The 26372-nt window shown below is 43.4% G+C and overlaps 1 protein-coding gene across 2 annotated transcripts in view; it reads right to left on the reverse strand.

Annotated features, from left to right (window-relative positions):
• Nucleotides 1–3441: 3441 nt before the first annotated feature.
• Nucleotides 3442–26372, reverse strand: part of LOC121326702 (ephrin type-B receptor 3-like) — a 46277-nt gene continuing 23346 nt past the window's right edge. The window contains exons 3-16 of one of the 2 annotated variants that reach the window (XM_041270087.1): nucleotides 24166–24838; nucleotides 19289–19444; nucleotides 17161–17496; nucleotides 15545–15669; nucleotides 15250–15412; nucleotides 14685–14793; nucleotides 13824–13876; nucleotides 13479–13601; nucleotides 12793–13040; nucleotides 9547–9762; nucleotides 9279–9428; nucleotides 8872–9065; nucleotides 6757–6912; nucleotides 3442–5517 (exon numbers count right to left, since the gene is read on the reverse strand). In XM_041270087.1, coding sequence (XP_041126021.1) covers nucleotides 5409–5517; nucleotides 6757–6912; nucleotides 8872–9065; nucleotides 9279–9428; nucleotides 9547–9762; nucleotides 12793–13040; nucleotides 13479–13601; nucleotides 13824–13876; nucleotides 14685–14793; nucleotides 15250–15412; nucleotides 15545–15669; nucleotides 17161–17496; nucleotides 19289–19444; nucleotides 24166–24838 — 2811 coding nt within the window. In that variant the 3' untranslated portion in view covers nucleotides 3442–5408. Of the gene's footprint in view, nucleotides 5518–6756; nucleotides 6913–8871; nucleotides 9066–9278; nucleotides 9429–9546; nucleotides 9763–12792; nucleotides 13083–13478; nucleotides 13602–13823; nucleotides 13877–14684; nucleotides 14794–15249; nucleotides 15413–15544; nucleotides 15670–17160; nucleotides 17497–19288; nucleotides 19445–24165; nucleotides 24839–26372 lie in introns of both variants that reach the window. The other variant, XM_041270086.1, reaches the window with a different exon arrangement.

The following is a 26372-nucleotide window of genomic DNA, read 5'->3' on the forward strand; positions in this document are numbered from 1 at the left end:
AGCATCATAGAGTGTTTAACAACAAAAAAAAACACTTAGGAAGCTCAAGGCAAAAAAAAAAGAAGAATATCTTTAAAAGTGGCTGAGAGAGCTTACAGCACTGGATGAAGAACCAGAGGGGGATTGGGGTGTCGTTGAGAGAGCTTACAGCACTGGATGAAGAAGCAGAGGGGGATTGGGGTGTCGTTGAGAGAGCTTACAGCACTGGATGAAGAAGCAGAGGGGGATTGGGGTGTCGTTGAGAGAGCTTACAGCACTGGATGAAGAAGGAGAGTGGGATCGGGGTGTGGTTAGAGTGCTTGCATGGCTGGATGAAGAAAGGGAGTGGGTTTGGGGTGTGGTTGAGAGTGCTTGCATGGCTGGATGAAGAAGGGGAGGGGGATTGGTTGTGGTTGAGAGTGCTTGCACGGCTGGATGAAGAAGAGGAGTGGGATTGGGGTGAAGTTAGAGTGCTTGCATTGTTAGCTATCCTGGTATGGGAGTTTAATGCTCTGCTCTCATACTAAAAGGGAAATGCTTTATAACAAATTGCTATTCTATTTATTGCAATACCAGGATCAAACTAAGTACAAACATGTGATTGGTTTGTGTCATCTATTGTGGGGCTTTGTATATAGAGCCACTACAATTCCAGGGCAGGGAATACGGGTTCTGCTACATAGTAAAACATTGTAACTACACAGTACTGTTAGGTTATAGGTTTACATGAAGTGTCTCTAATTACTGTGTACTTACATAGTAGTTGCTTAATAAACGCATGTGTACTTAACATAATTACAATGTTATTATGCATAGTTAAAATGTACTGTTGTATGTTGTACATCTTTGTGCACGATATAACTCTAACCCTAACCTTTTTCTTATATATCTTAACATATAACGTGCACAAAGATTAAGTACATTGTAATAATGCATAATAATATTGCACTCATGTAAATACACCACTTTGTAAATAAACAGTAATTAGAGACACTTCATGTAAAGTGTTGCCTTGTTATAACAATATCACTGATTCTAATTTCCAATGTATCTGTCTGTTGTACTGCTATCCTCTTTGAGGTATACTGTTCTTTATTTACTATTGTGCCCCTATCACCATTTATCAGCTGCTGCAGCCCTATCAGTCTCCTTTGCGTGCAGCATAATCCCACTGCTGACTAACTAACAGCAATGAAGGGACTGGCACTCCAGGGAACTGCATAGAACATCTCTATACAACTACATTGCATTATCTGCACACCTTTCAAATAATAATCAGAATGATGAAAAGAAATGAAAAGCCCTAGTTTGTTGTGGTTTTAAGAGAGGAATATCATTTTTTAATTCTTCATGTGAATCTCACTATATTGTTATTTTAATTATTCATATTTTTTCATTATTATTTTATTATTATTATTATTATTATTATTATTATTATTATTATTATTATTATTATTATTATTTAGGGTTAGAAAAGCACTTTAACATGAAGTCTTGGGTAATTTTTCACTAGAAAAAAAATAATCAAAATATTTCATAAAATTGTTCCCGCCCGTCAACAAATGTGAAATAAAATCCCATGATGGGGTTCAGAGTCAGGGGATCCTGCTGCAGTTTGTCTCCCATGATGGGGTTCAGAGTCAGGGGATGCTGTTGCAGTTGGTCTCCCATGATGGGGTTCAGAGTCAGGGGATGCTGTTGCAGTTGGTCTCCCATGATGGGGTTCAGAGTCAGGGGATGCTGTTGCAGTTGGTCTCCCATGATGGGGTTCGGAGTCAGGGGATCCTGCTGCAGTTTGTCTCCCATGATGGGATTCAGAGTCAGGGGATGCTGTTGCAGTTTGACTCCCATGATGGGATTCAGAGTCAGGGGATGCTGTTGCAGTTTGTCTCCCATGATGGGGTTCAGAGTCAGGGGATGCTGTTGCAGTTTGTCTCCCATGATGGGATTCAGAGTCAGGGGATGCTGTTGCAGTTGGTCTCCCATGATGGGATTCAGAGTCAGGGGATGCTGTTGCAGTTTGTCTCCCATGATGGGATTCAGAGTCAGGGGATGCTGTTGCAGTTTGACTCCCATGATGGGATTCAGAGTCAGGGGATGCTGTTGCAGTTTGACTCCCATGATGGGGTTTGGAGTCAGGGGATTCTGTTGCAGTTTGACTCCCATGATGGGGTTCGGAGTCAGGGGATGCTGTTGCAGTTTGACTCCCATGATGGGATTCAGAGTCAGGGGATGCTGTTGCAGTTGGTCTCCCATGATGGGATTCAGAGTCAGGGGATGCTGTTGCAGTTTGTCTCCCATGATGGGATTCAGAGTCAGGGGATGCTGTTGCAGTTGGTCTCCCATGATGGGATTCAGAGTCAGGGGATGCTGTTGCAGTTGGTCTCCTATGATGGGATTCAGAGTCAGGGGATGCTGTTGCAGTTGGTCTCCCATGATGGGATTCAGAGTCAGGGGATGCTGTTGCAGTTTGTCTCCCATGATGGGATTCAGAGTCAGGGGATGCTGTTGCAGTTTGTCTCCCATGATGGGATTCAGAGTCAGGGGATGCTGTTGCAGTTGGTCTCCCATGATGGGGTTCGGAGTCAGGGGATCCTGCTGCAGTTTGTCTCCCATGATGGGATTCAGAGTCAGGGGATGCTGTTGCAGTTGGTCTCCCATGATGGGATTCAGAGTCAGGGGATGCTGTTGCAGTTTGTCTCCCATGATGGGATTCAGAGTCAGGGGATGCTGTGCAGTTTGTCTCCCATGATGGGGTTCGGAGTCAGGGGGTGCTGTGCAGTTTGACTCATGATCAGTACACAGCTACCAGTTTCACTAAACTACCAAATTGTACTTCAGTTAGTTCTCATCTCTCTTACGGCAACTTCTAAAACAAGATCATACAATAAACACCATAGTGATGATGAATGACTGTATTAAATAAGGATGTGATGTATCCCCCTATCTCTAGATAACAATGTATTGGAAGGTTTGCAAATATGTAATCACTTTGAAAGCCCTAGGATAGCATAGTCTTGTGTTGAATTCAGAGGATAGAGTTTTTTGTTTTACTTTGCATATTTGCTGCCTATTTCAGCTCCCCGCTCCCCCCTCCCTCCCATAGACTCACCCCAATGAGGCAGATGGAGAGACAGAGAATCCTTCAGCCTCCATTAAATGTTGGCAACTGTACAGCCTGTACACCACTGGCTGAATCTCAGGAACTTGGCAAAAAAAATTGGGGTTATGTATATATTCATTTATATATATATATATACACACACACACACACACGCACACACACGCACACACACACACTGTGTGGTGTGACGTGTTCATATATACTTTATACACATGCACGCACACACACAAAGGTTGTTACAAAGTTAAAGCAAAGTGCAACTCTTGCAAAACTTAAATAATATCATCTTTATCATCATCATCATCATCATTATATTCATCATCATCATCATCATCATCATCATCATCATCATCATCATCATCAGTAACAACAGTAATAATAGCCCCATCAGAACTCTACACACTTGACCCCTCGGCTGAGCAACCCTCGATGTATTGCTATTGCTTGCTTTTGCACCGAGAATGGAACAAAATAATCTTATAGCATTACAAAATCTTTTGGCAATCATTTTAGAATCTTACTATCCTGGGTTCTTGTGTTTTTTTGATGTGGCTTGTGTGTGTGTGTGTGTGTGTGTGTGGTGGGGGGGTGCTCCCAAGCTGGAATCCTGTAAACTGGATATCTTTTTTACTCTTTCAAAGGTACTTTGGACGGGGGCAAGCTTTCTTTCATTGCATCCTTTGCTGAAGAACAGCTAGGGGCTGCACAAGCAGCTTCCAGCTTCTTCATGTCAGGCTGGGCCTCAATGCACCTGCTGTTTATCTCATGGGAACAGAGCATCCCATTCTGAACAGTATATAGAGAAACATCTTTGAAATGCACTCATCAATCTTAATGACCTGAAATCGCAATTGATCTGAGAACCCAACACTGAGTGATCGGGACCCCAAGCACTTCTGGATTGGCTAGACAGGCTCCAGTGAAGGTTAGTATACAACAGGCCACGCTTGCTTTGCTTTACACTTTGTTAAGTACATCATCCGTGGCTTATATAGCCTTTTCTTCTCCTGCAGCACACCCCAACCCACCTCATCCATAAAACAACACATTAAACACCCCCAGCCCCCAGTTTCATTTTAGTCCGTTCACATGAGTTAAAAAATACCAGTTCTTGTTTTTTTGTTGTTGTTGCTGTGACTTGTTTTGTTTGTTTAATTTCTGTAGGTAATTTTAAAAAAACAGTCTGTTTACAAAATCGGTTTGCATTATTTATTTTAAATCCACAGTTCAAATGGCATTTTGTCCTTCAGTGAAAAAAAAAGGAAATCCATGGATATCCACTGAAAACGAAGTCCTCTGCTTCCTCCTTCTTCAAAATCACATCCACTTTTTCTACCTAAATATTTTTGTATTTGCACTTGGATTTTGGATTAAGGAGACACTTTGAAGCACTTTTCAACATGCACGCAGATTTGTCGTTTCCGTTAGTTTTTTAGTTTCTGCTGATGGCTGGAGAGGGGGTTGTGCACGTGAAAGAATCCAAACACTCCCAAACTCTAACCCTAACCCAAACTCATTCATACACCCCAAGAGAGGCGCACCAATCCAAAACCCCGGCTCCTGTATCACGAATCACACCATGCTGCAAACTCACACAGCTAACCCAGCGAGCTTCAGTGCCTTTAGTGTGGAGCAGTGTTAAGGTCCATGATAATCCTTAAAAGATTAAAGAGAGGACTAAACAAAAAAGTGTAATAGTTAACGTGTTTCAAAAACACTGAACCCAAGCTTGGCCTTCTTCTTCTTCTTCTTCTTCTTCTTCTTCTTCTTCTTCTTCTTCTTCTTCTTCTTCTTCTTCTTCTTCTTTCCATAATATTCCTATCTGTCATTCCGCCATTCCTTAAGAATTCCATAAAAGTTCTATGAGAGATTCTGTCCATCCACTCATGGAAGTTCAAACACAAAATCCAACAAACATCTAAGGGTTCTGGTGTTTCCATACATCATCTTCAATATGAAGACTTTAAAACCAAAATGCAACAAAATCATTAAAAGATGTAAGATCAATAAACCCTTGCTAGCTTTTCAAAGTCCAAAGTTTCCTCTCAAACCAAGTCTTTCTTTCTTTCTCTAGGAGTTTTTTTTTTTTTTTAAGCATCCGCTGTCCGGCAAACACACAAACGCACGCATGAGCGTGTTCCATGGTACACACATGAATTGAAAATACAGTGACATAGTAACAGAGGAAAAGTGTCTGAGGCACTGCAAGCCAGGGTTCGATTGATAGAGTACGCTGGGCAGCTGGGGTTTGATTTGTCCTGTCTCTCTTTCTCCAAGAAAGTTCCGTGTTGGGGGTGCTCTTCTCTCAAACCTGGACGGGCAATGTTTGGTTCATCTGCAGGCGCATGTCCTGAATGCTGCTGAGGATTTTCTTCTGATGCCCTGCTAGCGTTACCCCTATCCGCAACAAATCTCTGCAAAACAAGTAACAAGTAAGTAAATAAATCCTGCTTGTACATGAACATTAGCTCCAATCCTTTCTGTACAAGCAATAGCCATGAAAAGTAATCACTCTGCAGATTTGAAGAGGTGAGAGACAGTGTGAACTTGGTACAGTGTTTATACAGGTATAACTGCATCACTGTACCAGACATTGAGAGGGACTGAATCCCAACCATTCCAGAGACAGAAAAGTACACACCAAGAACCTGTGGCTATGAGAGGGTCTGTCCAGGCTAGATTTATCAATATAAATGTCACTGTGCCAGCAACTAGGCATTGAAAGTCAAACATAAGTCATATTCACACATTGTTTGCTTCTAAAAAAATAAAGAATAATAAAGATAATTGCTTGTCTCAAAAAGCCATTAAACTTCTTACACTGGCTGCGGTTTCTGCGTGACTGCTAATCAGAAGCCTGTTTCCCCATTAAACATTCCTTATCACTGTTATTTTATACAAATTAATTACATTTTTTTTTCCTATAGCTGGGCTTTCCAATAATAGCTGCAATGGAGGATAAAATTATAATAAATGAAAACCATCAAGTGAATTACAACGCATTTAGAACAAAAATCATTATTTTGCACACCTGTCACTGTGCCAAATTAAAATGAATTACTGCCCCTCAACCCATTTCCAGAACCTGTCTTTCTTGTGCTAAACAGTCCGATTTTTTTTTATTATTGTCATCATCATTAATTATTTAATCAAAATAATGTAATTCATCTTTTCCTTTTTTTCCAGCAGTTAATAGAAGGGGAGGTAACTTATTTTAATCAGGGCTGTCTTGGCCACCTTGATTATTCTTCAAATTGATTTTCCTGACCTAGCTTGACTGAAATAGCCCATATGGTTACCAGCGGGGTCGTGCCTTCCTGTATTTTTATAGCTTTGGAAGGATGATTCATTTAGTACAAGCAGCAGCAGCAGCAGACGAGTGTAGTTAAACCATCCTTCGCTCAGACTGAAATTAAGCAAATGCCCTCTAATTGCAATTTCAAACCACTTAAATGGCATGCTTCATTATCACTTAAAACCAACTGGTATCTGCAAGCCTGATGTCGCCATTACCCCTGTATAACTGCAGTTTAACATCACCATAATGGCAAAGTGGGAGTTAAACTGCTGACGCTGCCTAGTTAGGCTAGACCAGCAGTGATTACACATTGTAACTGCTGCACTAGGTGCTGAGTGCTGTGAGTGGCACTCACTCTGCTGTCATCTGGGCGACCAGGTCAAAGGAGGCGAAACCAGCGTTCAGGAAGTTCTCTTTGTAGCGACTCATCTTGATTGCATCCAGCCAGTCCCCCACAGTGGTGAAGGTGCTGTAGTCGGGTACACAGCGGTCAAGCAGGGGCTGGGACACCCTATAGGGACAGAGAGAGACAGCAGGGGGACAGGTTAGCAATGTCTATAGTCCCGAAACACATCCCAAACCACCCTGCAAGGGGGGCCAGAGCCTCCCGTCCCGCTGCAGAACCTCAAACTCCACGACCTTTCACCCCCTGTCAGGCGCGAAAATCACAAGTCCGTTGTTACACTGAAGCAGGTTTTGCTACAATTCACAGCCAAACACTCAGGTGTCAATGACAAGGTCAAGAAGGGTCCTAACTACAGCTTTGCAACGGGACTCCTCTCCTCAATCACTCCATTGCAAATCCAAATCCTCAACCTCCCTTCCAACAGAAAAGTAAAAACCGACAACCTGCAGAACTGCTTCCACTTCAAATAAACAGCTCCTCACAATTCTGTCATTTGAATAAGCCCTTCAGTCCCATGGATTTTATCTCATGGCTGTACTGGCCCTATAGAGACAGAGAGCTTCAGTTTCCTATGCTGTCAGTCCCTCACCTTTTACAGGCACATAAAAATCTACATATTACCTAACTTTCCTTAATCATCTTAAAAAGTTAATAACAGAATATAGAGGACCTACTGAATAAAAGAGCCACCAGCTGTGCCTGTGAAGCTGAGATAGAAAGAGAAAGTATTTAATAAGCCCCAGACTGACAAACTCTATACTGACTTCATTAATGAAAACTGGAGCTACTTAATGGATCACTGTTGGCTTTTCCCTGAAGTTTAATTTAGAGCAGGCAGTTATGTAACCAATACAGCTCTGTCTCCCAAACGCTCAGCAGCCTTCAGATGCCTTCAGATCTGATACTGATCTTACTTCATTAGAGGGGGGGTAGATCCCTCAACCTTTCACCTCAATGAAAAGGTTACCAGTCCTATCATTTTGTGTCTGACACTCACGCACCCATGCACGCACACACACACACACACACACACACACACACACACACACACACACACACACACACACAACCACACACATGTGTATCTATATAGGATTATTTTTCAGATAGTTATATTACTATGAGAACTTTAAGTGTGTCAGACCAATTCATGTATCACTTTTACATTACTTATCAGTGTAGATGATTTAAACAAGGCTATGTAGTAGAAACCTCTGGAAACAAACAATACAACTATGTTCTCTGAAAGAACTAATACAGGGTGGTCAATGGACCGGGTGGCTTTCTGAAGCCCATGGCTAATGGTATGGACCTCCTTTTTTAAAAAAAGTAATGAAGATCCAATTATCACATCCCTGCAGAGGGAGGCCTTTCCTACAGGTCCTTCACAATCTCATTAGAAAGCTAATTAAAGACATTCCCCTTTTGCTCCTTTGATCTAGCTAATTACAGATATTAAATCTTTTCAATAATGACATCAGCATAAACTCTCTCTCTCTCTCTCTCTCTCTCTCTCTCTCTCTCTCTCTCTCACTCCGATGCCATCGCTCTTACTATTACCCGTTTATATATCAGATTCGCTATTTATCGTCTCGCTCCCACTGAAGAGTCTCCTTTCAGAACTCGGAAGTAGCGGACTCTCTGACTCTTTCTCTCTCTCTCTCTCTCCCTTTCTTTCTCTTCTCTCTCTCTCTCTCTCTCTCTCTCTCTCTCTCTCTCTCTCTCTCTCTCTCTCTCTCTCTCTCTCTCTCTCTCTCCTTCATCAACCTTAAAGATTAATTTAGTTTTTACGGAATGTAAGAGACTACTCCTCTCTGACTGCACAAGAACCTGATCTCCTCTGTTCATTAACAGGGCAGGTATGACACAAGTAAATGCCCATGCATCCTGAGAGACTGACTCAACAATGAACACCAGGGCTATTTCACATAGTCCTCCGAGGGTGTGCTGACAGTCTTTGTTTGAATCTTTTGCTATTGGTGTCCACGTCTCTAAAAACCCAATCCCTGTAACCCAATGCAACGTCCACCAGCGGGTTTAACACAGCAAGTGCAAGATGCTCACCCTGAGTGGACGCTGGAGATGACCTTGAGGCTGGCAGCGTTGCGGATCAGCTTGTCCAGCGTGTTGACGATCTGTGCAAATTTGGGCCGCAGGTTCCGGTCCTTCACCCAGCAGTCCAACATGAGTTGGTGCAGAGCCGTGGGACAGTCCATTGGCGGGGGGAGCCGGTAATCCTGCTCCACTGCATTGATCACCTAGAGAGAAGGGGACAGGTGGGGAGGGGGGGCAGAGAATTAGTATGATCCACATACTCTACTAGTGCAGAGCTATGATTGGCCAGCACATATTCAAACATGAAACACTGCTAAATAAATTAAGCTCTGCCACTGTTTTGGTTGTTAAAAGAGGGCTCAATGGCAGTTTATATGGCACTCTGCTGGTTTGGACTGGTGATCTCAAACACTTACATCCTGGTTGGACATATCCCAGTAGGGCCTCTCTCCGTATGACATCACTTCCCACATGACAATCCCGTAGCTCCACACGTCGCTGGCCGAGGTGAACTTCCGGTATGCAATCGCTTCGGGCGCCGTCCACCGGATCGGGATCTTACCTCCCTGTGGGAAGAAACATGCAACGTGCCTTATTTAAACACCTCCTCTCAAAACTGAACCCTTTAAAAAAAGCCTTTAGCAGTGTATTTGAGGGATTGGTATTTGGGGTCTATGCTCTTACCAGCGAGCTGGTGTAGGTCGGGTCTGTGGGATCGTCCTCCAGGAAGCGGGACAGCCCGAAGTCGGACACCTTGCACACCAGGTTGCTGTTGACCAGGATGTTACGGGCCGCCAGGTCCCGGTGCACGTAGTTTGCATCTGAGAGGTACTTCATGCCGGCAGCGATGCCACGCAGCATGCCGACTAGCTGTATTACCGTGAACTGACCATCATTCAACTGCAAACGGAACAGGGAGAAAAAACGTTACAATCTTCATCGTTACTCACAATAGCAACATAAGCAGATCACTGCACACTGACCGCAGTTCAGCCAAGGACTGAGATAGTAATCAACCTTCATTATCAACAAGATTGTTACATGTTACAACAAGATTGAAAAAACAATGAGATCCATGAGAAACAAAATAATCCATTGCTGAACTGAGAACAAAAGAGCACACACTCTTAAAAACTCTTGACTGATGGGAATTGTGGTTCTTTCTCATACAGACCGTGTAGTGCTGTACGTGTATAGGAAACAAGTGTTCACTGTGCACATTTGCGCTGTTGTAGCACGGAAAGTTCTTGCTTTCACTGTACTTTTCTCGAATGTCATAAATAAATGCATGCATTGTTTGGGAATATATTTCCTTAGAAAGAAGCCCCACTCTGTATGAACTAGAGCAGCAGAGCTGTGCCCTGAAGATCGAAGCTGTGATGGCTGCAGCTCGCTTCTTGTCAAGGCAGCGGCAGCAAAGAAGAAAAGGGTTTAGTCTCTGCTTTGAAATTCATGAGGTGTCTGGACTGAGCTGCTGAGATTGAGAGAGGGGTGGAGTAGAGGAGAGGGATGAAAAGAGTGCAGTAGAAAGGGAGCAGATTCTTCACTTCTCTGATCACTGTGGTGGGACAGAGCATGCGCGCAATCACTTGAGTTGTTCTCTAGGAATAAGAAAAAAGGGGAAACATCGAAACTACATTATACAACAAAGCATCAGTTTGCACACAAGCAGACTGGAGATAGAAGAACTCACTGCTCTGCTGAACCCGAGTCTGCTGATATAATGCACTGTAAGGCACAAAGCCTTCATTCTGAGAGTCTGAGAGTGATCTAAGACGTTGGCTGCTGCTTCAGACTAACTCTGCGTTGCAAATGTTTTCGATTCATTCTGATCCTCCTAACCCTTTTGATAAATGAATGAAAATGTTCATTCAAATCCATTTTGCATGCAATACGTTTTTTCTTTTTTTCTCTGGCTCAGGGGTGTCTAATTTTCCTGCAGATTTCCTGATTTGTGTCTCTCTGCGAATGTCTCTCGGAAGGGGGGTGTATTATTGTCAAGGCCCCCTGTAGCAACGAGGTTCAGACATGGTTTACATATATAAAAAAAGAAAAGAATTATTAAAAGAAATTGGATACAATGTGCAGCTGACCCCACAGCTGACCTCTTACAGGCTTCATATTTTATCAGCTGAATGAAAAGCACCCTTCCGAAAGGGACAGGGTTGAGAATTTTATTTATTATTATTATATATTTTTTTTATCATTTAAATCAAAGAAAGTTCAGTTTACACAAATCAGTCCCTGCAGGAAACTTAAACACCCGAGAGCCAGAAAAAAAAGAAAAAGCATATCTCATGCAAAATTAATTTATATGAACATTTTCATTCATTTATCAAAAGGTTTAGGGGGATCAGAGTGAATCGAAAACATTTGCAATGCTTAGTTAGTTAGGTAGGCAGTTTATTCTTTTTTCTAATAACTTAAATAATGCCCTTAAATAATGCCTTTATAATATATATATATATATATTATATATATATATATATATATATATATATAATGTATATATATATATATATATAGTAGTCTCACAAAAGCCAATAAAATTAGATTGTATACACATTTCAAGCCCCCTCTATAATCCAGAGCCCGTCTATTCTGGAATCTGGCATGACTTGTAAGTCTTGTCTGCCTAAAACCAACGTGAATCTGAGTGTGCAGGCTGGCACCAAGTCTTGTGACTTTTTTCTAAATTTAAATCAAGTATGTTGTGTAAATAACGACCTTACCCACAGACCTGGTACATCTACACCAACATCCTTCTTTACATTATGGTGGAAATAAAATGAATGCAAACCTTGAATTAAAGGTTATGTCAATGTTAGATTTTGCAATACCTCTGTAATTTAGCATACTGTAGACATTGGGCACAATTTTCCGGTCCCAAGCAATGACGGATTAGACAGGCTTCACTGTACAGCAATAAGAAAACTAAATGGAAAGCCAATGTGCACAGCTAAGCACAGATAAGACCACGAATAGTTTCCAAGTGCACTCGCTATACAGGTAATTGTTAGCACCTGTTCAAAAGTACCCAAGCATTTTCATGGAGCAGAATTCGATTGTGAGAAGCAGAAGGCTAGTTAGGTATGAAGAACTTGTTGCTCTTACTTCAGAATATAATCTACTAGTTTGACAACATCCAGCTATACTGCAGAATCAGAGCGCAAACCTGCGATACAGAACGGCAACCTTCAGTTTAAACAATGTCAGGAAAGAATATTCCTGGAGCGTCCCACTTGTAATTCCGCTCCAGGTAAAGTTAAGTAAATATGCCTCCTTGTCTCGCGGCCCATCCCAGAGCTGCACCTCTAAGGAGCTTATCCAGCCCTGCTGCCCTCCTGACTCTCTGATGCTGTTGGTTTAACTGCCGGCAGAGCTGTCACCCCTCAGCAGTCCTCTCTGCTGTAATTAATTACGCTGGCACGCCAGCACAAGTGAAGATGGCTCTGATATTTTTTTGGCTCCTCTAAGCGACAGCAGCAATGGATACGGTGCCCAGCCGGTGATCAGAGAATACGAAACAGCTCTCAGGATGATAAAAGACAGCTCTAAATAGGCAAGCTGCCAGCTCTGTCCTTGCCTTTCTCTTTGTGTGTATATTTATTCATTTATTTATGTGTGTATTTATTCATTCATTCATTCAAGGGAGGCTGTCAAGAGCACAGTCTTTGCTCTTTCCCGCAGCAGATAGTGAGCATGCACAGTGACTGAATCTTTAGTACAGGTGGAAACTGTACCACTGTTAAGAACCAGAGCCAATTTAATGTTATGAGAACTTGCCACTGTAAGTTCCTGTAGGGCAGAGACATAGGGTTAACCACGTGAGTCAAAACGGAGGAATGGTCAATTTCAAGTTATCATGCCGAAAAAATGAAGGAATTCGTAAGGGCTTATGAAGAGTGACCACGGAAGGGAATGACCTACCCTAAGGAAAGAGTCAAGCGCCCCATTCTCCATGAACTCTGTGACGATCATGACTGGCCGGCTCTTGGTGACCACTCCCTCTAGGTGGATGATGTTGGGGTGGTCGAACTGGCCCATGATGCTGGCCTCGCTCAGGAAGTCCCTCCTCTGCCGCTCCGTGTAGCCCACCTTCAGAGTCTTGATGGCCACGATGATCTCCCGGCGGCCTGGCAGCTTGAGACGCCCGCGGCACACCTCCCCGAACTCACCTGCGGAGCGGGAGGCAGCAGCGTGAGACACACAGGAGAACACTGAGGGGAATCACAGCAAATGAACAGGTTTACAACACTGCTCACTGCCGTGATTCACACACACACACACACACACACACACACACACACACACACACACCTACTGGGCTGGAGGGTGGCAGTGTGCATTCTGGGGCGCAGTATTGGGTAAGGGCTGGGACTGAGCTGCAGGGAGTCTGTGTTGTGTTACAGAGGCAGATTGAACTAGTGCTAAGAGCTGAGATACTGGAAGGGGGGTGTTGCCTAGAGGTTATAGCTGAGGGACTCTCAGGGAATGTGACATCGTGATTAGAGCTGAGGGACACGAAGGGAGTGTTACCTTAAATAGTGGTTAGAGCTGAGGGACTGAGCTACACTGAGCTACATTCTAAAACAAAGATAAGAGTGCCTAGTTACCTGCTCCAATAACTTCCTCGATTTTCACACAGGAAATGTCGATTTCTTTGGCGAATTCTCGGATCGCTTCGTTGGGGTCCTCGTAGGTGAAGGGATCGATATAGACCTTCATTCCAGGGGTAACTACAGCAATTTTAAATAAATACATCGATAATTACAATTAGGAACATTATTATTATTATTATTATTATTATTATTATTATTATTATTATTATTATTATTATTATTATTATTATTAGCGGTAGTAGTAGTAGTTGTAGTGGTAGTGGTAGTAGTATCAAACCAATGAAAAGTATATTTTAAATACATTTGTTACAATTTAGGTGAGTTATAAAGAGAACTTACTATACTGCTGTAGCTTCTCTGTGTATTCAGACTCTGAACCATTCCTCTGTTTCCTAGTTAACAAGACAGGAGGGACATCAGTCAATCACAAGTGAATAAACTACAGTTCGACGTGGGATCACAGCTTTAATGGAGATTTTGATTTTATTTTACTAAACTGACCAGGATATTATTTGAGCATTTTGTTTTTGGAACTGCACTTGGAGACCTCGATTGAGTCACACTGCATGACCTGACTCTAAAAACTGGGAGAAGGCACGATGTATTTTCCTGGGGAGATTCTATTCTGCAGTAAAACTCTTGAAACCCTTTTAAAAGTGTCAGTGTTGCAACTCCAGCCCCCTGTCTGTCGGCTTTATGACCCCAGCCCAATCTTACCGTCTTTACCTGCACTTCAAACACACCAATAAAAGAGTTAATGGATTCTGGAGCTAGACAAACCTTTTAAATGTGTCAGGGTCATTTACATTCTGCTCAGTACGTGGGTGAGCAACAGCCATGGACTGACCTGACCGAGGTCAAGGGGCTTCTCTGTTTATAGGTCTCAAAAAAGATAAAAACCACACAGCACTATATCACAGACTCTCCTTTATCAAGGGAGTGCATTAGGAGTCATATCTCTCCAGGACAACCATTCCTTGTGCACTTATAAAACATCTGCTTGTTTCAACAGATATGCCTGTGAAGGGTATCATGAACTGCAAGCTTAGTTTATTAGCAAAGTATTTCTTTAAGCAGTCCATAAAAGTTTAGTGAACGGAACCCTGAATCTTCTTGAAAACAACCCAAGGTAATGGAGCGGCATGCCCAGCAGAGTCACAGAGCTGATCTGAGCGGAGTGTGGCTGTGGCACGCGCTCACCTGAGGCAGACAATGACGATGACCACCACAGCGATGATGAAGACCAGCCCGGCCGTCGCTGAGCCCACGATAAGGGGCAGCTGCTCTTGAATATTCTTCTCTGGGTCACCTGTGAACATGCCGGGAAAGCCATCAGCATTTATTAACATCCATAACATTCACATGCAAATACTGTAACGTGAAACTATAAAAACTCCTGAAAGATCCACTATCCACAAGGACAGCCCTTATACAAGTTATACACTTCACAAAGTGTAATAAAGCACAGTGATAGCATAGTAAAACATAGGTAGGCATTGCAAAGCCTGGATGAGCATGGTAAAGTGTAGTGGTAAACGCAAGGTAGAGCTATGGGAAAGCTGCAAAAATTACTGTGGAGGAATCAACAAAGACAGTGACTGACTTCTGCGAACCTCTCTTGCTATATGAAAACTAAATGAATCAATAGAGTGAATGAATCCTCTTTGGTGTTGGTTAGCATTACCCTACGACGTTGTCTAAATCAGCGTGGTGTGTTTGCCTGTGTGCCTTGTTGGCTCTGGTGTGCAGGACAGGGAGGACCTACTCTGCAGGTTGGTGCTGAAGTCGGAAGAGCTGCTGTATCGGCCATATCCAGCCACCGTACGGGCTCGGACCTGGACCACGTAGGGCGTGCCAGGCTTGAGCCCCTCGATCCGGGTCGCACTGCTCTGGCTGGTCACCGTGTGGGCAATCGCTTCACCGTGACCCTGAGGGAGGGAGAGACAGAGAGAGAGAGAGAGAGGTTATTGAATGCTTCCAGGGATTGGCCGAAAATATCAGCACAGATAAGGTAGTAAGAAAATAATATATTTCTAGCCTTTCACACTAGCTTTGCTCACCTTCTCGTGGTACTTGATCTCGTAGTCCAAGATGATCCCATTGGGTTTGTTGGGGGGAAGCCAGGACAGGCTCATGGTGCTCGCCGTGGCCCCCATCAGGTGAACAATGGGAACTGCAGAGGGAGCTGCAAGAGGAAACCAAGCAGAATTTAATAAAGCAGGAGCAGCTATTGTTCTGTAGATATTATTACACGATTCCCATGTTATGATTCATCAACCTATAATTTCCTATTGTACTGGGAACTCATTTAAAAATCCCTATTCTTATCTCTAAAAGGCATGTTGTATCAGATAAAGGAACTGCACAACATGCTGGTGGAGGTATTAATAAACACTGCCTCGCATTAAACAGAAATCAAAACAATCCAGATTCATATCATATCAGGTTCAGATTCATATCATATCATTTACACCTTTCTTACACCATGATGTTCCTGTCAGCCTCACCCTCTAATTCGACCCCCCTCGGGGACAATAGCAGTTAATTCCACCCATAACAGGCAAGCTAATAAACAAATCACCTGCACTAGAGCTGTGGAGCCCGAGGCCAGGATTTCTACCACCGACATCCCCTCAAACTGCCCTCTCTCCAGCTATCCCTCTCTTTCTTTTTTCCCTGTAAGCCCCCTTGTTTCTCTCACTCATTCTCCATCACTCTCTTTTTTCTCCCTGTCACTCACCTGTTTTGTATCTTTGTTTTTCTCTCTTCTCTATTCTCTCTCCCTCACTTCACTGCAGCACCTCAAACTCATTTTTGCTGCTTTTATATTTTACTTGTCATTCCTCCCCTCCCCTCTTCTCTCGCTCTATCCTTCTTCATTCCCCTCTTCCTTAATTCTAACAAGGCATCAAAAAAAAAAAAAAAAAAAAACTCTGCCTGATTCCAGTGTCAGGTCACAAGACAAAGCCCTCTGGACAGATAGCCTGTAACTCCAGTCCCAGGATTAAGGGGCCTGCTGTTACTTACTGTGTAACCATAGTTACTCGCTCCTTATACCACTTATTTATTTTTTTGCTTAAAGGTGGATGAATATTCAGGGTTCTCTCTCAGACATCATTAGGAAAACTCTGCTAATCTATTGAGTGAACATGACTAGACCCCACAGTACTGAGTTCTCCGAACTGCCCTGACCCCCAATTCTGCCACCCGGGGACGATCCTCGCTTTTAATTCCATGACCACTTCCGAACAATCAGGATTAGAGGGTCCACAATCCCCCCGGCAAATAACACGGGATTCCCAGTCCTTTGTAGTCAAACTGGGATTGAAAACTACAGAGAGACAGAGGGGGAGAGAGGGGGACAGGGGGATAATCCCTTTACTGACAGAGCTGCTGTTGAAAACAAAAAAGAGACCAGAGCTGACAAATCTATAGAAGGAAAAATTCAAACACAAAAACTGTGGGGGAAAAGTGAGAAAAGTTTTACAGAAGATGGATGGCCGTCCCAAGGCGGTTACCCTTTGTTATATGAAACAATTCAGCACCAGTATTTGCAACCTTTCTGTATACCCTATGCACACTAGATGGGGCGCCGTCATGCTTTGATGCATTTAAACTGATAAAAGACTAGCAAGACAACTCCCCAGGCCTTCAGGTTATATTGGTCATCACTCACCGGCCTGGTTGGTGGTAATGTTGACGGCTGAGAACTGCGGGGCGTAGGGGCTCTTGCTGGACACTCCATTAACGGCCTGGATCTCGAAGCTGTACTGCGTGTGTGCCTGGAGATTGGTGACATAGACCCGCTTCTCCGTGAGGCCGAGGTGCCGCGGCGAGATCGCCACGTTGTCGTCACACCGCGTGCACAGGCCCCGCTCCACGCTGCACTTCTTGCAGATGACGTTGTACAGGATGTCATCACGGCCGCCAGAGTCCCGCGGCTCACTCCACTCTAGAACCAGGGAGGTCTCGTTCACATTGGAGATGACACTGCGAGGGGAGGAGGGCACAGCTGCACAGCGGGAGAACAGAGCGGAGTTAGCGAGAAGAAGAGGAAGAAGATTCTGAAATGGTCACAATTGTCATCTCAAATATGTACCTCATGTGAACTCAAAAGACCTAAAGTTTCCAAAACTGCCCGATTACCATTGCCTTTCATGCTTCTACAAAACTTTGTGTAAAAAAACAAGCAATTCATCTCCACGTCTGCAATCCTCTTATGCATGACTTTTCTTTTCAGTGTTGTTCAGTTGTTAATTCATCCTAGCACTTGCGTCTTGTTTTAAACGGGTCCGGGTGGAATGAGCTGGATAAGATTATTTTCCACTTTAACAAGGAGTCTTCTAATAAAGTACGGAAGCTCACTTTATAACTAGCTCCTGCAACAAGCTAATAAACACACACTTCATCTGAGCGCAGCACTACAGTGGGTGCTAATTTCCACAGCAGAGGTTAGGAATTAAACAGGTGTTGCAAAGAAGCTCTCTTTTTTCTACTCTACCAGTCTAAAGGCAGTGAATTGAACGCAGTAGAATTGACCTCAGTTTAATCACACTGTAACTGAGGTGGAACCCCACACCCAGCAGGGCTGGAATCAAGCCTGCTGTAATACAACATCTACAGCAGGACGAGCACAATCAGCTCCGAAGCACACACAATAAAAGAGCTGATAAACCTTTACCGCAGCACTAATTGTGGAGGTAAATAAATGGCAAATTGTGCCAGAAACACTCGCAGAGTCAGGCTGGGTGGTTTGGAGATGTAAGCAATTTACAAATGTAACCAGGACACCTGGAATTGAAATTTAGCTGCAATCTGTTATTAACAACACCTATAATCTGTCTTGGTTTGGCTCAATGAATGAGTGTGTGTGAGTTTGACAGTTGTCTGTTACTCCTCCTTCTCGTGTGACTGTGTGCGCGTGCGTGTGTGTGTGTGTGTGTGTGAGTGTATGTGTGTGTGTGTGTGTGTGTGTGTGTTTGTGTGTGTGTGTGTGTGTGAGTGTGTGTGTGTGTGTGTGTGTGTGTGTGTGTGTGTGTGTGTGTGTGTGTGTGTGTGTGTGTGTGTGTGTGTGTGTGTGTGTGTGTGTGTGTGTGTGTGTGTGTGTGTGTGTGTGTGTGTGTGTGTGTGTGTGTGTGTGTGTGTGTGTGTGTGTGTGTGTGTGTGTGTGTGTGTGTGTGTGTGTGTGTGTGTGTGTGTGTGTGTGTGTGTGTGTGTGTGTGTGTGTGTGTGTGTGTGTGTGTGTGTGTGTGTGTGTGTGTGTGTGTGTGTGTGTGTGTGTGTGTGTGTGTGTGTGTGTGTGTGTGTGTGTGTGTGTGTGTGTGTGTGTGTGTGTGTGTGTGTGTGTGTGTGTGTGTGTGTGTGTGTGTGTGTGTGTGTGTGTGTGTGTGTGTGTGTGTGTGTGTGTGTGTGTGTGTGTGTGTGTGTGTGTGTGTGTGTGTGTGTGTGTGTGTGTGTGTGTGTGTGTGTGTGTGTGTGTGTGTGTGTGTGTGTGTGTGTGTGTGTGTGTGTGTGTGTGTGTGTGTGTGTGTGTGTGTGTGTGTGTGTGTGTGTGTGTGTGTGTGTGTGTGTGTGTGTGTGTGTGTGTGTGTGTGTGTGTGTGTGTGTGTGTGTGTGTGTGGTTGTGTGTGTGTGTGTGTGTGTGTCAGTGTGTGTGTGTGTGTGTGTGTGTGTGTGTGTGTGTGTGTGTGTGTGTGTGTGTGTGTGTGTGTGTGTGTGTGTGTGTGTGTGTGTGTGTGTGTGTGTGTGTGTGTGTGTGTGTGTGTGTGTGTGTGCGAGGAGGGGTCAGCCTGGTTAGTACTCACTGCTGCAAGCCATCTCAGGCGAGTCGCTGTCGGCACGGAAGTAGCCGTTTCGGCAGGAGCAGACCGTGGCAGAGCCCGAGCTAGTACGGCTGTTGGGGGGGCAGGGCGAGCAGAGACCATCTCCCTGACGAGACTTGAAGGTGCCAGGGCTGCAGGCTACAATGAGGAGAGACAAGGTTATTACATGTGTGACAAAAAGGATGCTATTCGAAAAGCAGGGCATGAAAACAAACAAGTCATCCCAGAGCCAGCCAGAGAAGTAAGCCAAGAAGTGTGTAAATGTAAACAGATGTAAATGATGGTTAATGCAGAAGGTCAGAACCTGCTGAGGGTGGCGGCGCAGGAGAGGGTGTGTTGAAGCTTAAAATTGTAGCTACTTTAATGACTAGCTCAGTCAAGAAGGAGATCATTCAAATTCTCAAGGACTAAAGACTGCAACAGAGCATTTTTAGTCCATTAATGCCAGCACAGCCTCATGGAAGCACATTATAATCCATGGAAATTCATTTGTGATGCTCAAGTAAAATACAGCTTTGGGTGCCTGTGAGGGGGCTCAGTTCAGCTCTAGCAGTGGAGTAGGCCAGAGGCAGCGAGAGGACAGAGAGACAGATACAATGAAACAGCGGCACAGTTCAGGGTGTAAAACCCTTCAGAGATACAACACAAAGTGTAGTCGATATCTCTACTAAATAAAGATCAAATCATATTGAACGGGTAAAACTGAAACAGACAATATTCATAAAACATGGCTGAGCTCAGTTCATGCGTGTGTGAAGCTTACCCAGTTACATTCACATGGAATGCATCCCACACTGAATAGAAATCAATCACAGCCTTTGAAAGAAGAGGCTTGTTGCGTAATAAAATGATTGCGCTACTGTACAGAAAGTTGAATTTCAAGTCCTGCAGCCTATTGTTCCCTGTGTATTACACAAACAGCAAACTTTTCTATTATGAAACCAACCACAGCCAACCATGCAGAGACTTGTACAGTTGACCCTGTCTCTTGGTATTAGCCTGCTCATGAGTGGAAGAGAAAGCTGTGAAGCACAGCTGGAAATGATAGATTCAGCGTTATGTTATTCTCATACACAACAGGAACAGTGTCAAGGCAGAGATTGTGAAGCACAATTTCAGTTGCAATTATACAGTGAGACTCGGAAGGAGGTAATCATAAGAACATAAGAACATAAGAAAGTTTACAAACGAGAGGAGGCCATTCGGCCCATCTTGCTCGTTTGGTTGTTAGTAGCTTATTGATCCCAAAATCTCATCAAGCAGCTTCTTGAAGGATCCCAGGGTGTCAGCTTCAACAACATTACTGGGAAGTTGATTCCAGACCCTCACAATTCTCTGTGTAAAAAAGTGTCTCCTATTTTCTGTTCTGAATGCCCCTTTGTCTAATCTCCATTTGTGACCCCTTGTCCTTGTTTCTTTTTTCAGGCTGAAAAAGTCCCTTGGGTCGACACTGTCAATACCTTTTAGAATTTTGAATGCTTGAATTAGGTCGCCATGTAGTCTTCTTTGTTCAAGACTGAACAGATTCAATTCTTTTAGCCTGTCTGCATATGACATGCCTTTTAAGCCCGGAATAATTCTGGTCGCTCTTCTTTGCACTCTTTCTAGAGCAGCAATATCTTTTTTATAGCGAGGTGACCAGAACTGAACACAATATTCAAGATGAGGTCTTACTAGTGCATTGTACAGTTTTAACATTACTTCCCTTGATTTAAATTCAACACTTTTCACAATGTATCCGAGCATCTTGTTAGCCTTTTTTATAGCTTCCCCACATTGTCTAGATGAAGACATTTCTGAGTCAACAAAAACTCCTAGGTCTTTTTTCATAGATTCCTTCTCCAATTTCAATATCTCCCATATGATATTTATAATGTACATTTTTATTTCCTGCGTGCAGTACCTTACACTTTTCTCTATTAAATGTCATTTGCCATGTATCTGCCCAGTTCTGAATCTTGTCTAGATCATTTTGAATGACCTTTGCTGCTGCAACAGTGTTTGCCACTCCTCCTACTTTTGTGTCGTCTGCAAATTTAACAAGTTTGCTTACTATACCAGAATCTAAATCATTAATGTAGATTAGGAATAGCAGAGGACCTAATACTGATCCCTGTGGTACACCGCTGGTTACCACACTCCATTCTGAGGTTTTTCCTCTAATCAGTACTTTCTGTTTTCTACATGTTAACCACTCCCTAATCCATGTACATGTGTTTCCTTGAATCCCAACTGCGTTCAGTTTGAGAATTAATCTTTTGTGCGGGACTTTGTCAAAAGCTTTCTGGAAATCTAAATAAACCATGTCATATGCTTTGCAATTATCCATTATCGATGTTGCATCCTCAAAAAAATCAAGCAAGTTAGTTAGGCACGATCTCCCTTTCCTAAAACCATGTTGACTATCTCCCAGTACCCTGTTACCATATAGGTAATTTTCCATTTTGGATCTTATTATAGTTTCCATAAGTTTGCATATAATAGAAGTCAGGCTTACTGGTCTGTAGTTACCTGGTTCAGTTTTGTTTCCCTTTTTGTGGATCGGTATTTACGTTTGCAATTTTCCAGTCTGTCGGTACCACCCCTGTGTCAAGAGACTGCTGCATGATCTTGGTTAGCGGTTTGTAAATTACTTCTTTCATTTCTTTGAGTACTACTGGGAGGATCTCATCCGGCCCAGGGGATTTGTTTATTTTAAGAGCTCCTAGTCCCTTTAACACTTCTGCCTCAGTTATGCTAAAGTTATTTAAAACTGGATAGGAACTGGATGACATGTGGGGCATGTTGTCAGTATCTTCCTTTGTAAAAACTTGTGAAAAGTAATCATTTAACATATTTGCTATTTTTTTTTCTTCCTCTACGATTTTGCCATTTGTATCTCTTAAACATTTAATCTCCTCTTTGAATGTTCTCTTGCTGTTGTAATATTGGAAAAACATTTTGGAATTGGTTTTAGCTCCCTTAGCAATGTTTATTTCTATTTCTCTCTTGGCCTTTCTAACTTCCTTTTTGACTTGCGTTTGCAGTTCTGTGTACTCTTTCTGCGTACTTTCTTTTTGGTCCTTTTTTAATGCTCTGTAAAGTTTTTTTTTTTCGCTGAATATTTTTTTTTAATTGATCTATTAAACCATTTTGGCAATTTAGTTTTACATTTAGATTTGTCTACTTTAGGGATATAATTGTTTTGCGCCTCTAGTACTACATTTTTGAAGAATAACCATCCTTCTTCAGCCAAATCACCCAAACAGAGACAGCAGCAGACTGGTCCTTATTCCTTAAATCTTGTGCAGTACATCCTCTTTCTATTTGGCAGTGGACGAAACCAGTGTTACGGTACAGTTTAGAATGTGTTGTCTGTTCAACACCAATTGAGGTGCAAGAGGATCATAAGTTTGGGCTAGGAGTCATGAGCCAAAGTTCTTTGGGTTGATATCTCCTTACCAGGATATGAAAGGGTTAATAACTTTTTCCCCTAAGTAAGTTCAAATATATTGTCCCAAAGAAGTCCTCAGCAGAACATGGACATCCTCTCAGGAGCATTTCCCTGCCTCTGTCTTGTATTACCAGGGTTTCTGTGGGCAGCTCCAGTTTGCATTTTCACTGTCACAGCAGTGGCTCAGGAAGAACTTACATGTGTGACAAAAAGGATGGAGGAACTAATCAATCCCCAGACCCTCCTTCGTATTGTGCTCAGTCTGCCCTGTCAAGCCACAAGCCACAGCATTTAACATCTCCAATAGTTCTACCTCCTCCCGCGCTCTCTACAGCAGTGTTTAAACAACGTGAATCAGGCTGAAATCTCCCATAATGGACCTTAAACAAGCCTGCTGTATATCCAGAACTGATAGCCATAGTAGTCTGTCAGTCCCCAGTGTGCACCCACCCCAGCTACTATAGACCTACAGGAGTTTAATGCTTTAAAATCAGACAATGGACCTTTAATGGGGTTTTTTCAAGGCATAAAAGTGCTGATCATTGGCATCAGTGTTGTTATAGTCAGCCATTTCTTTTTTATTTTCTCAAAATTCAAATCCTGCAGACAATCCAGCAGCTTAAAAAAAAACCTGACACAAATTTTGGCTAGAATTGGATGTTAAAAAAAAAAAAAAAGGAAGGAAGGACCGAAAAGTTGCTGCTGCTGCTGATTAATATGCATGCTGGTGTCCTCGTCACACGAGCAGGGTATTAATGAGCAAAGCGGCCTTCGGATTAGCGATATTTTCATGCGCAGGAGAGGGGTGGCCGCAAGATTTATCCCTCTTCGCTCATGGAGGCTTGATTAGTCTTTTTATCGGGACCAGTCACTGGGGTTTTAACCTTGGGCCGTCAAGAGCAAACAAATTAGTTTTTAAATAAAAAGCAGAGAGATTTACAGCTGTGCACATAATAATAATCAGACCTCTGAAAGTCGAAATGCATTTTTAATCCTTGGCTTAAGCTGCTGTACAGACAGCAGGCATGATAGTGAGAGAGGCAGGGAAGGGGTTCAAGTGATGAACATGATAGAATTGGTGAGGGTCTGAGAGACAGAGACCTTGGCCTGTGTTTCCCCCCTCCTTAGTAAAAGTATTGTGTGGGCAATTCATCCTGAATGGATAGTTTATCATCTTGCAAATTCCCCAAATTTTATTTGAATAGATTTATAAAACAAAAGGTTTGATACGTAATCATCCGTTCTATGGTGTTGTTAGTTTCTTTTTAGAAAAGTTACCTAACCTGGGGTGCCAAAATTGATTTAATCTATGAAAGAAAAAAAGAAAAATAAAGCTTTGTAGTGTATTTTGAGATACTTGACCACAGTATGTAAATAATTAGAAAGTGAAAGCAGTTCAGAATGCACCATGGCAACGCGCACTCACCTAGGCACTCGGTGTCCTTCATCGCGGGTTCAAATCCGGCAGCGCAGGTACAGGCTCCCACAGGAACCATCCACTCTCCATCTCCGTTGCAGTACAGCTTGAGAGGGACGGACACCTCCAGGGCATTAGGGATGCAGGACCCCGGGGCAATGACGAGAGAAGTGGCCTCCGCGCCTGTCACCGTTTCGGGGAACTGGGCGAAGTTGGCGATGCTGCTAGAGCATTTCTTGTAGAAAACTCTCACGGAGATGAGAGACATGCAGGCCCCCAGGTCCTGGAAAGCCAGGTAGAAGCCACTCTTGGACAGAGGACCGAAGCTGCGCACTTTGGTGTTGACTCGGCCTGACTCCAGCTTGGAGAAGCTCTCATCCGGGGCGATGGTGTCCACCTTGACGTAAGGGTTCTCCATCCAGAAGGGGCTGCTAGCTGTGGCTGAGTCCAAGTCAGACTCGTAGTAGAAGAGGTTGAAGGTCTCTTTGCAGGAGCCTGGGATGTTGGGTATGCTGTTGCAGTCTCGCACAGTAAACTTCATCTCCACGTACACTCTCTGCATGTCCTTGCGGTGGATGAAGCCAGTCCGTAGCCAGTTGTTCTGGTTGAGCTCACGCACGTTGCACACCTGGTAGGTGCGAATGGGGTTCATGGCCTCATCGTAGCCGCTCACCTCCTCCCACTAGAGGGCGACAGAGCGGGAAAGACAAAAAGGAAGAGTCAGTTACAGAGCAAACATTGTTGTGCTAAAATTATTTCATGACCCCACAGGTACAAAGACATATACAAATAGACATGAAATTGAATGTAGTGTAAGTATAGCACTAATAATGTTGAAATCATTTTTTTTAGGACTGTAAAAATAGCAATCTTTTAATGCATGTGTATTTTGAGTCAGTCACAAAGGTATGCATTGAAAATAGCATGCATTCTTTTCTCTGTGCCTCGCCCTTTCTTAGGAAATATATTTGCTTATTAATGTACTTGCACTGTCAGATATTCAAACCTGTTTCTCCAAACCGCCATTCTTATTGTGATGCCTGCCCAGGGAGTGGGGAGGGAGTGGGGAGGGAGTGGGGGAGGGAAGGGTGGGGGGCCCCCGCACCATGGTCGTCCCTAGACGACAGGGAGTTTATTACAATTTCCAAACAAATGGGGTGCTAAACTAGGGCATTGCTTTTAATCAGCACAGGTTTTAATGAGAATAATTATATAGATCCACATGTGACAGACTATTTATCGAGCCGTCACCAAACTGACAAATTCTTCATTGAGCTATCCTAATAAGAGATGGGTTGAAGGAAAAGAAAATCAATTGGGGTGGAGAGAAATCAATCATGACACAGCCAATCAATAAGCACTTTAGAAACAGAGGCAGGGCTGTGTGTGTTTGTGTGTGTGTGTGTGTGTGTGTGTGTGTGTGTGTGTGTGTGTGTGTGTGTGTGTGTGTGTGTGTGTGTGTGCGCCGTGTGTGCGTGTGCGGTCGTGTGCGTGTGGTGTGTGCGTGTGCGTTTGCGTGTGTGTGTGTGTGACTTTCTTTATTGTATCGCTTTGAAAATTTGTAAAATACCAGGTTTGGCCCTAATTAAACATTTAAATGCTGTTTGAATTTAGATGAGATGTAGCTAATGTCAGAAACATTTTCTCACATAATTGCCTTTACTCTTTTAGAAAACCTTTTTTAACAGTTTTTAATAAGCAGGCTCATTTTGCAAAGATAAAGGGTGCTACCCAAACCTGGGCTTTTAATCTCCCTCACAACCCCCACTGTCACTGCTAAGCAGGCAGACAGGAAAGGGGTTTCATCTAACAAAACCTTGGAGAGCTCAAGAACCTGGGTGGTGTTCACAAACAGGAGTAAGAAGCACTCGGCTGAAGATTAAACAAGGGCCTCTTGAAAGCTGTTTCACATTGTCTGGCAGTGCAGAAGGATTGAGCGATCATTGGAGAAAGGAGGACTGCACAGAGCGGAGTGCTCCGCGGCACTCAGCCTTCTCGGAGTACGCTTGTCATCACTGGAGTTTCCTTAGGGCAATACAGACCAAATTAAGCTTTGAAAAAGAGTCCTTGAGCCAGGAATGTTGAGGACAGGTCCGCAAACACCTGCCCAGGCTGAGAGAGCACTTAGTTCAGGCCAACCGGCTGCAGAGCACAGCCGCCTTTGGTTTTGCATAACAAGGGAACAAGCCTATTTGACTTTTTGTTGTTTCAATAGT

The sequence above is a fragment of the Polyodon spathula genome, chromosome 14, assembly GCF_017654505.1.
Source record: "Polyodon spathula isolate WHYD16114869_AA chromosome 14, ASM1765450v1, whole genome shotgun sequence".
Classification (NCBI taxonomy): domain Eukaryota; kingdom Metazoa; phylum Chordata; class Actinopteri; order Acipenseriformes; family Polyodontidae; genus Polyodon; species Polyodon spathula.